The sequence below is a fragment of the Dipodomys ordii genome, unplaced genomic scaffold (assembly GCF_000151885.1).
Source record: "Dipodomys ordii isolate 6190 unplaced genomic scaffold, Dord_2.0 Scaffold205, whole genome shotgun sequence".
NCBI classification, from domain to species: domain Eukaryota; kingdom Metazoa; phylum Chordata; class Mammalia; order Rodentia; family Heteromyidae; genus Dipodomys; species Dipodomys ordii.
The window spans coordinates 760,044-771,486 of record NW_012267421.1 but is presented as its reverse complement, the minus strand read 5'-3'; the positions used below and the strand labels follow the sequence as shown (position 1 = coordinate 771,486).

Below are 11,443 nucleotides of genomic sequence, written 5' to 3'. Positions count from 1 at the left end.
AGTCATGTATTATAGACTCATGGGCATCTTTCAAGGGGAATGAGTTCACATACATCCTGGGAGATCCATTGTAAGGCTGACCTTTTGCCACTGGGCGTGATGGTGCAGGCCTCAGCTCTCAGGAGGTACATTCCAGACCAGCTTGGAATACACAGGGAATTATAGGCCCACACGGGCTACATAGCCTCCAACGACTGACTACAGGGCACACAGGGTAGAGAGTGTGGGAGGGGAGGTGTTAACCCATGGAGCATCCATTAGCAACTCTGAAAGTCAAAGCAGCTCATATTTATGCTTTAGGCAGGGTCCACAGCACCTCCTGGGTATGTTTCTTTTATACCTTCTTATTGTTGACCATCTTCCCTCAGTGTCTGCAAATCCACCTCAGAGCATTGGCTTCAAATACAGACTCCAACCTCTCCATGCTCAATCTTGCATGTACAGCAGTGTGGAATGTGCCTTTAACCTTCGCGTCTAATCCAGTACAGTCTCCAGGCAACTAAAACAATATGATGCTTGCATCCATGGTTTTGTTCTGGATTGTTTGGGGAATGATGATAAGAAAAGTGTGTACATATTCAGGACAGATGAAAATTTTTCTCAGAATACTGTGCATCTGCAGTTGGTTGAATCCACAGATACAGAGACATGATTTCTTATTAACTTCCCTAGAACAGTGAACTCCTTGAGAGAGCCTGATGTCTCTCATTCTAGTATCTTCTTCTTCTTCTTCTTTTTTCTGGTGGAAGGAAGGGTTAGTACTGGGGCTAGAACTCAGGGCTTTGTGCTCTCAATTTAGCTTTTGCATTCAAGCCTGGTGCTCAACCACTTGAGCCACAGCCCCACTTCTGGTTTTTGCTGGTTATTTGAGACTAAAGTCTCTCAGGTGTCTCTTCCCTGACTGGCTTTGAACCACAATCCTCAGGTCTCAGCCTCTTGAGTAGCTACACTGTGAGTCTCTAGTGCCTGACCTCTAGTATCTTCTGAAATCTCAGTATGGGGACATAATAAAAATCTCCATGAAAATTTGAGGAACGGATGAGTATATTAGTGTCCACAATTAAGTGTGACTTTTTCACACAAGCTCAGTTCCTCCATAACACAAAAGAACATTTGTATTTGTGGTCTTTATAAGATTAGACAAAACAAACAAACAAACGTGTATTTTATCAACAGAAAAGCCAATGAATTAACAAAATGTTCTGAATATTGCCTTCTTTCTGTAGGCAGTTCTCCTCCCCTGGAAATAACCAACAAACACTTGGCTTGCTCCTCCCCAGTCCATGTGTGCTGCTAGCCATGACTGCCTGAATTAGGCTCGGTGCTCTGCCATCAACCAAATGACAGACCAGCAGAGGGCAGTGCAAATCCACAAGCCGATTCTGGGAAGAAAACCCTGGGGGAAGAACCCACTCTCAGCTCCCTCCCGGCCACAGCCTGTTGGCCACTGCTATCTCCCTTTCTTCAGGTTAATGACTGTGGTTAGCTCTGACCTGTGTTTCTCAGAGTTGATGAAAAGGAATAATCGCTGGTGATACAGCTCCCGTATCAGGCCACTTGCAGAGACCACACTGCCTCTGGGGACCCAGGGGTGCCTCTGCTTTTCCTGTCTGTCCCAAGGCCTACGTGTGGGGTCCAAGAGGCCCAGAATAGGACCATCATGCTGTATGGTTGTTGCCTGGGCCACAGAGGGCACTGTGCCCTCGCATTGGTTCTGAAGGGCAGAAATCACTCCATCTCTGGCCTTGGTTCCTTTTCTGGTCTTTCTTTGGTGGAAGGGCTTCTGTCCAGAAATTTCTTTCCTGGGAGCATGCGGGTCAGGGAAATGGCAGTGTTCCCTCTCCCTCTCTCTCTCTTCCTCTCTCTGTCTATCTCTGTCTCCCTCTCTCTCAACAGAGTCTTTCTACACTGGCATCTCCTTTCTCCAGGACTAATGAGGACTTCCCCCTCCCAGCGGGGAGGATTGATGTGGTTTCTGGCAGACCTGGGGCTGGTCCTTGAAAGCCCTGGAGGCCAGAGACTCCTGAGAGCCTGCCCTTCCCTGCTGGCCATCTGCAGCCTGATTCTCAGCCCTGAAGAAGGCCAGAGGAGGCTTGAACTTTGGTGAGAGAGGAACATGGCTCCTAAATGTTCTGGGACCTGTTCTTAGTAGCTTCAATAAATGGAAAATAACCACTCTCCTTCCAGTAGCTCTCTGTACTGCGCGGTCACCCTGGGGAGCCAAGGACGAGGCCAGGCTCTGTGAGGGTACACTTGGACTGAAGATCACCATCCAGACTGGCCAGGGATGACATGGATGACTTGAAACCCAGCTGACTGCTGTCCCAGTCTTCATAAGCCAGCACCAGCCTTGGGTCCCCTGCCCAGATCCTTCTCCTTAGAGCCCAAATGGCTTTTCTGTCATCATCCACCCCACTGGCCTCCCCCAGTGCTCTCTTCCATCACATAGAAACCCCACCTTCTCAGGACACACCTCCATGTGAGGCAGGCATTAGAACTGCCACCAGGAGACCCTGGAAAGCTCAGAGGGCTGCAGACAGGAGGCCAGGGCAGACCAATAAAGGGCTGGGCAGCAGAGAAGCAGCTGGGCATTGGGGAAGAGAGTGGACATCCCAGGCTTGCTGAGTAGCTCCTGAGAAAGCACGCATCTTTACCAAGACCCAGAGGACTCAGCTGCTTCCTGAGCACCGTATCCCTGCTGCCCCGTGGGGGCAACTTCCACATCAAATGCATCCACAAGTTGTGGGTGGCCCTACACAAATGCATCCACAAGTCATGTGACTTTCAGACTCAGTTCCATGTGAGTGCTCAGAACCCATCCACTTTGGTGCCAAGAGTTGGAGGAGGGTAAGGGTGTTTCCCTCATCCTTCCTGTGTTCTAGAATGAGATTTATGTTTGACAGACCAGAAATGGCCTTCCTAGACCCTATCCAAACTGCTGCAAGATGACACTTCTAGTCAGGGACAGGACTTTCCCTGCCCCTCCCCACCTCCTGGCCCCTCTATTAGAAAGCTTCAGCACCTGAACTTGGCCATGTTATTTCCCTCACCAGCTTCACCTGGTTCTGACTCCAGGTACTCCAAATCCAGCTCCATGCTGAGGTCATTGTCCTGTCTGGGCCCCCAACTCATCTCCACCCAACAGCCAGAAGCATCTTGAGAAGCAACACAACACTCCACAGCTCAAGACTTCCCCAGACTACACCGATCTAGGAAAGGACTTCAGAAACATGATCCGGAACGGTGTGGACTCCATTCTTTCCATGGCCGATGCTGAAAGGAAGCAGGGAGGGGAAATAACTATTTCAGTGGGTTACCAATCCACCTGTAATGTTTGAGTCAGGTGTGGAATTGTATTCATCTCTGTGGTCAGGTGCCCACCTGGGTGTCTGTCTCTGAGACAAATTTGTTGCATGTCACACGTTGATTTGTAAACAAAGAATAGCTTTAGGAGGATCAGTCTTTTTAGAATGCCAGTGGATTTCATGGGCTCCCATCTTGGAACTGTCTGTGGTGCTGGACCCAGTCACATGCCTCTCTCCATGGTGCTTACAGCAGAACCTTGTGCGAGTCAATCTCATACTATGCCTGGACATGAAGGGTCAGGTGGATCCACAGAGGCCAAGACCAGTGTCATTGTAAGGATGCTTTTGCCCATGAAGAGAGTGTCAGGTTTATGAAAAACTCACAGTGACTCCCACGTAGCCACAGGTGTCAGCTCAAGGAAACCCTGGGCATGATGCTGCACCTGAGACTAAGTGAGCAGCACAGATGAGGTGGGATCTTTGGCAAGGTTCAGAATGTTGTAAGAAGACCATGAGGTGAGGGTGGGAAACCATCTGAACATGGAAGAGAGAGGAGGGGGGCTGAGAGGGTCAGCTCAAAGCAAGCCCTGGGGACAAAGACACCTTGTCCTAGTGGTGGAAGATGAACTCACTAAAGCCGAGACCTCCCCTAACTCCCCTTTTGTGGGGTGTGTGTGAGAACCACATGATGATTGTTCAGGTTCTCTGGCTTCAAAGACTGCTATGGCCAATTGATCATAAGACTATTAGCTAACTCATTCTCACTTTGAAACAGGCCTTCAACTCCTTGGAAGGTTGGGGTTGATTGGAGAGCAAGGACAGGAAAGAATTTACCATTTCCCCTCTGGAGCCACGAGAGGGCAGGAGCTCACAGCAACCCGACTGCAGACTTGTGGCCTCCATAACCATGAAAGAATGAAAGTGAGTTATTTCAGACTCTACGGTTTGTAGTGATTTGTTAGGATAGCCTGAAGAAATGCATGCACCCTCCCTCATTTCACACCCCAATGCCTTTGCTCCTGACAGCTTCTCCACCTCACATTCTCTTGCCACAAATTTGCAGAGATGTCATCAATATGGGAGGCTCAGATGCTGACATTCCTGTGTGCCAGGGCCTCTCCAGCTGCCCAGTCTAAACCTTCTCCCTGGAACCACATCATCGGCTGCCTCTCCCCAGCAGAATGGAACTCATGATGTGGGGAGAGCTTCTCCAGCACTAGCTTGATCACAGCTCTCAGAACAAATTGCACATGCAAGAGTCATTTAATGAGGAGTGTGTACTCAACAAAAAGCTGCTGAATAAGACCCACTGTCCTTCTAAAAAGACTGACGTGGCTAAGGCTCATCTTGTGGATATCTCTTCTGAGTGCCTACAGTACAAACCTAAGCAGCTTGAAGGTCATTCTTGGACTCCAAACCAGGCTGTTGTCTGCTAATAAGGACTGCTCCCTAATCTAGAAAGAGTCCAGAAGAACATCTGGTGATGGTTTACCTGGGGAACTCACAATCTTGGGTCCAGGACTACATCTAGGAACCATCTATGTTCATAGCAGAGCCACTGAGCTGCACTGTCCACCAGGGGGCAGCGGAGCCAAGGCAGAGGCTCAGCATTCTGCAGAGTTAACCTGAGGAAACTGCCTTCACTAAGGCATAACCATGGCCCTTGTTCTCTTCCTCCACCAAAGAACTGTCTCTCTCCTAATTAAAAATTCATTAATGTCAAAGTTCCCAGAGCACTAAATTCAGATCTGACACTAAAAACTGTTTAAAGATAGGGAGGATGAAGAAGAGAGAGACAGAGCAATGGAGGTGGTTAATCTGATTGAAGAGCTGGCTATGCATGTCTACACAATGTCTATCATATCTATACAGAGAGAGAGAGAGAGAGAGATGCAACCATGAGGAGGAGCCCAAAGAATGGAGAGCCAGACATGAGGCAAACCATTCCTAGTAAGACAGAGCTTTGTCTCATTAAACTCAGGTAGACAACTGAGAACTAACATTATGTCTTTGATGTCTCTCTAGGGACTCCAGCTTCTTTCTAGCCCTCTGTCGTTAGCATGCAGGTATCAGTCCTTGCCAAGAACTGCCTCATGGTCCACGATGATGCCTAGCGTTCTAGATGGCACCAGATTCAGAGTGAAATGGGAGAAAGCAAAATGTCTCTGGCTTTTTCCAGTATCTCTTCATGCTTTGATCTGCTACATCTTACAGGCTGATGTCCACCCTGCCTGTAAGAGGCCTTGTCACACGCGTGACACTGGAGGAGAGGAACACCTGCTGACCAACAGTGGTCCAAGCCATCATCTTGATCCCCCAAATCTTTTGGCAGTCTCATGGTTACAGGGCTTGTCCCATGACAAAGCTGTGTGCACATCCTCCTTTGTTAGGAGCAAAGTTGGGTGCCCTTTTCAAGCTGTACCCCAGACTGGCAAAGTTTCCTTGATTATATTTTGGGGGTCCAGTTACCCCGTGCACTGAGGCCTGGAGGTAGTGGTAATGGTGATGTCCAGGCTGATCCAACAGCTCTGACTATCCACTGGGTGAGGGGCTGGTGTTCTGGCAGCCAAGGATGTGCTGTGTCTCCATGGGACAAAACGCAAGACTGTGGAGCATCGTGAAGAACCAAAGATTATTCAACAAGCTGCTTACATTTCCCGAACCCAAACTCTTCCAGTAATCCTGGTCCCACACAAGTTAAAGGAAGATCTTTTGAGAGCCAGACTTTGTTTTTACTCTTCCAAGTCTGCTCTCAGTTCACTCAAGCCCATTTGAATACCTCTACTTTGGAATCACAAGGCCACAGAGCCTTGTAGACGGGGTTGTTCTGTAGCAATGGGGTTTCAGTGTCCTCTGCTCCCTGCCCTCAACCTCCACCAATTTACAGCCACCAGCAAAAATGAGAAGACATTTATTGAGCTGTCTACAGCAGGTTGACAACTTTAAAATCCCAGACAAGGGTGTAAGCACAGCATTAATGGAGGCAGAGTAGTTCTATGGTGTGTCGGGTTTTCTCTCTCTGGCGGATGGTGGAACCCAGGCTGGTCCAGCTCTGATGAGAGCCTGGAGCCACATCTGGAATGCCAGGGGCTGTACCACTGCAGCCCTGGCAGCACAAAGCTACAGAAGACAGACATCAGACAAGACACATGGCTGAGTGCAAGCACACCCCAGGACCTGGAGATCAGGAACAAGTGGGGGCCAGATGAGTACACCAAGTCCTTGAAGGATTGCAGATGGTATCACAGACATGCTCACAGCAAGCACATGGAATTCAAGAGCAAACCTAGCCAGCTGATGAAGACAAACCTGGACCTCTGTGCCCACCAGAACCCCAAGGCCATATTCCCAGTGCTGGTGGTTTTACAAACTAGGTAAAAGCCAACCCAGGAAGGTTCGAAACAGGAGACAGCCAGTCAGTTCTTTGGGGGCCTTCTCAGGAATGGCTCCCAATCTGTTATTTCCAAAGATCCTTCATGCACCATGGGTGTCTCACCCCACTCCCCCAGCTCTGGCTTTGGGGCTGTCATGCCCTCCTCATTGACCAGAGGCAGAGGGCAAGCCTGGGGCTAGGAATCATAGAAGAAACCAGGTTAGAGTAGACATCACACTCTGATGACTCCAACTGCTTATGGAGCCCAGAGACCCATGGCCAGGGTCTCTGTCCTGCAGAAGGTAGCTTGTTACTGGAGGGCTGGGTGAGGGTCACATTCCTGCCCTCTCACAGGGCTGCACACATAGCTGGGGCCATTTCCTTATTCGGGTGTGTGCAGGGCCTTCTGTGTGTCCTTGTCAGCCCACTGGAGGTTTGACCAGCAGACCTCCAAGCTCCTCCCAGCACTAGTACCTTGTGATGGCTGGGGACCGAATCAAGGTCAAGCAGGTTAACGGCACCGTTGAGATGCCCCATTACCCGCTCCCTCTAGCTTCCTGGCCCCTCTCTCTTCTTTGGGAGGGGGGCCCTGAAGGGGCCATGGTCTTCAAAGAACTAAGAAGATGATCCTTCTGGCTCTCCCTCAGGAGGGCAGGTCAAGGCTTTGAGACCAAGTGAGTGGTGATGGATGCGGGGTGTTTCTAGTTTTGGGTAGGCGGGAACTCCCTGACCCTAATCCCCACACAATCCAGGACAGAAATGACCAGATTTGAGGGGAATCACTGAGGGCTCCTCATCAGCTTCCCACGGAAATGGAAAATGGGGTCTTGCCTGAAGCATGTGAAAGTTCCGAGCTCACAGTGCAGGGAGCCACGCAAAGCTGCAACACCCACAACCATCTGAACCCGCCCTCCCCCCCAGCTTTCCTGTTACTCGGTATTCTGCAGATCTATATACCATCTCCTGAGTCTGCTCAGCCTGTCCCATGGATGCATGTTCATGAAAGAAGACAAGAGATATCCTCCCATCAAGAAGACCTCATGTGGGGGGGGGGGGTATTCAGCCTCTCAGACTGCACAGAACAAGAGCCCTGCCCCAAGACGGGCCATCCTCATCTGTCAACTACGCTTCCTTCAATCCCCCTGAGGCTGATGGCTGGTGTTAGACAGAACCCAGGGGCTCCCCAGGCTAGGCAAACCATGCAGTCCTTGTGCCCCTTCTACAGAACTGTAAAGAGGCCAAAGGAAAGGGCTTTACCAGGCATTGTGCTGTGCACCTACTGCCTGTGACCTAGAGCCAGAACCTCCTGGAATATTCCAAATATATCACATTGGCACAAACTCATTTAGACAGAACCCCCCATAGGACCCTAGAATCTCTGGGATACCTCAGGCCTGGGCACTGAGAGCAGTGGGTCCAGGTGGACTTTACTTTTTCCTGATAATGGGTCTGACCATCACTGTTTCTTCCATGTGAAGCAAATCTGCTCATGGGGATGACTGCAAATAACGGGGCCCACACCTTAGGGATTGCTTCTTGGATCTGAGGTGTCATGCAGTCAGGACATCTGACCCCACCAGAGGTAGAAGGCTGGGTCTCTGTGCTACTCCCAAGGTCCATGGCCTTGGCCTTTCCTCTGCTCAGACAGCTTCCACTGTGGTTGGCCAAATGAGTGAAAGGAGTTTGGTTTCTAAGAAAGGGAAAATAAACATCGTCCTCCCACTCCTACACAAACAGGCACAGACACAGACACAAACACAGACACACACACACAATCTTACATGACACACACAGGGAGTGACACTTGCCATTTTACCTGCCTAAGTTTTGAACTGGAAAGTTACTAAAGTACAGAGCCTGGAGAAGCATTAGAGGCCACATTATTTCACAAATGGGGAAACTGAGGCTCAGAACAAGGAGCATTGTGTCCATAGTCCCAGCCGTCTGAGCCTACCTGGTACAGAGCCCAGGTTTCTGAATCCAGGCCCCTTCCAAACATCTCAGGTCCCCTAGTAGTGTCTGAAATCAAGGCGACAGCAGACACGTGGTTGGCTGATACAACCTGACCTCCAGAGCAAGGGAGGCGATCATGGGGATAGGGGCAGGGCAAAGGCCACTGCACACCCAACACCCTCAGCCAGAAGAAGTCACTGAGCAGGCCTGGGAAAAGTTAGGGAAGATCTTCCTCTAGCTTTGCCAAAGACCCAAGAACTTACCTAGCCAGCCAAGGACACAGGACTCATCACTAAATTAGAGCAACGAGTGCTTTCTCCCACCAGCCACTCAGACCTCTCCCAGAAGCACTGCCCCGTGTCCCTTTATGAAACCCAGTGAAGCAACAGTCCCTGCACCCCAAGCATTCCAGAACACTGCCATGATGCAGGTCCACAAACACAGACAGGAACAAGAGCAAGAGCAGACACAAAATGAACTGGGCCACATGAGCCCCTGGCTCTCCAGCACCTTCCTCTACCTTCAACCAGCCTGGTCTGGCCTGACTTTCAATTCTTAGGCTGTGGCCATACAACTTACCACTGTTGGGGGGGGTCAGGATGGACAATGGGGGGCCCACTCTATCCATCCACAGCCTCTGCTAACAGTGGGGGGCATAGCACCCCCCCAAACACCCTGGCAGCTATCTGCAGTGGCCCAGTGTCCAGGGCACACAGGGAAGTCTTTGCATCTATTTCAGAGTCTGGTACTGGAGCCCAGGTGTCTGGGGCTCTTTGCCATCTACAGAGGCAGGGAGACGGTCCTTGGGCCCTTGCCTCGGGCACGTGGAGATGAGCAGTGCTTCAGACTCACAGACTCTCAGGAAGACAGCTGGGTCATCCTAGTCATGGCTTTGACTTCAGAGGGGACAAGGAGTAACTGGAGACTCTGGGGAAGTGGGAGCAGCTACTCTGGGCCACCACCAGGGACAAGAGGGACAGCAAGGAAGCCACCAGAAGAGCCCAGCCCCACTTGAGTCTGGAACACAACGGAGATGGCAAAGGTCTGCCATGGGTCCCCAAACCTCCCCATCTCCATCCCAGTTGCATTTCTGGCTCTCAGTTCTTCTTGGATCAAGTGAAAAGCACCAGAACTTTTCTGACCATCAGCCCCATCTCCCTAACCGATGTTCTGGTACCCAGTAGCTGGGCATCTGGACATCAAGACACCAGGTGAGCATGAGGAGGCCTGGGGCTAGCCTGCACTGAAGGACAATGGGCCTCCCGAACAGGACCTCTGGTAAGGGCTGAGCCCAGGCTGAGAAAGGCCCATGTCACACACTGACGGGCAAGGGTGAGCACCAGCCCACCTCCCCAAAGCAGGGTCTCTCTTCAGCCTCAGTTCATAAGGCCATGCCTGGGGTCAGGCCATCACCCAGGCAGGCCAGAATGCAGGGTGTCGCAGAGCCGGAGGTGGGAAAAGGTGAGCAGGATATGGGGTAGGGGATGGATAGGGCAATTATCCAAATTTGAGGAATATTTACATGTCAAATCAGGACCCAGGGGACCACAATGGGGAAGGGCCTATACCCAAACAAGGGGCCTCCCTCTCCCCCTTGGAGAGGAGCCCTGCTTCCCATCCAAGACCTGCCCAAGGAGGGGGAGAGGCACACACCTGTGCAGGCCTCTGCCCACAACCCCAGCCTGTGCAGGAAGAGGGAGAGGGGAGGCTCAGGAAGGGAGGTTCAGGTGGCTGGATTGTCAGCCGGGAGGCCGGACATGCGGAGCTGGGAGCTGCTCTTGCTCAAGATGGAGAGCTGGGTGCCCCCGTTCACCCCGCTGCTGGCCAGAGATGGGTGCCGCTGCTTGAAGTCCATGGTGAAGTAGCGGTTCACCTTCCAGCTCCGCCATTTCCTCTTGATCTCCGCCTGCACCTGCAAGGGGTAATTTCCTGTGACTTCCTAGACACCCTCCCCAACTGCTAGCCTGCCCTGGCTTGGAGTCTACCCATTGTCCCTGTCTGACCTGGGGTCTTCCCACTGCCCCCACCACCTCCAGCCCTTCCTGCTCCCCTGCTTCACACAGCCTCTGAGAGGCTTCTAGATACCTGCCTGCCTGTGCCTGCCAGAGAGCAGTCCTGGGGCTCACAGGGCTCTACCAAGCATTCTCCTTGAGCGGAGAGATCAAGGCAAGGGTCTTGGCCTTGGCTGACTAGCACTGGGATAGTCCCAGCCCTTGCTGACCACCATCACCAGGATGGTCCCAGCCCTCACAGAGCCAGTTTATGTGTCCCAGATATCCAGCCCTTATGAACAGTGACATCAGCTCCTCCTGGCAGACACAGCCTCTGCGACTTCCCAAGTGACACCAACAGCAGTCAGGGCTGACAGCCACTAAGTGGTGTCATCCGCCCCTGAGCAAACACAGGCCCACACAGCTGCTGGTACAGTGAGTGGGGCCACGCCCAGGGAATCTCTCCCTCCATACACTCCTCCTGCCGTATAGCTTTGTGCTGTGTGCAAACTGCACGGCTGGATCCAGCAGCACTAACCTCTCCACTTCTGCCTCCCACCTCCTCTGCAGGCCCTGCCCAGCTACCCAAACTCACCCAGACACCTTCCACAAGACCATCTCCGCCTCTCCTCATCTGTCCTAATCTGACCCTTGCTGTAGGCTGACATGGCAATCACTGAACCCAATATTCATTCTAGCCTCAGTTACAAAATAAGGGGAAAGTCTGCTGGGTCAGGACCATGCAGTTAGATGGGAGCTCTGGGCAGACAGCTGCTCACTCCTCAAGTACCTTCCCATCCCATCTGCCCCACCCCCACACC

At 51.7% G+C, this 11,443-nt stretch overlaps 1 protein-coding gene across 4 annotated transcripts in view; it reads right to left on the bottom strand.

Annotated features, from left to right (window-relative positions):
* Positions 1–10,354: 10,354 nt before the first annotated feature.
* The window catches only part of Adcyap1r1 (adenylate cyclase activating polypeptide 1 (pituitary) receptor type I), a 34,879-nt gene continuing 33,790 nt past the window's right edge, over positions 10,355–11,443 (bottom strand). For all 4 annotated transcript variants that reach the window (XM_013035138.1, XM_013035139.1, XM_013035140.1 and 1 more), the window contains one exon: positions 10,355–10,543. In XM_013035138.1, the coding sequence (XP_012890592.1) occupies positions 10,355–10,543 (189 nt within the window). The remainder of the gene's footprint in view (positions 10,544–11,443) is intronic.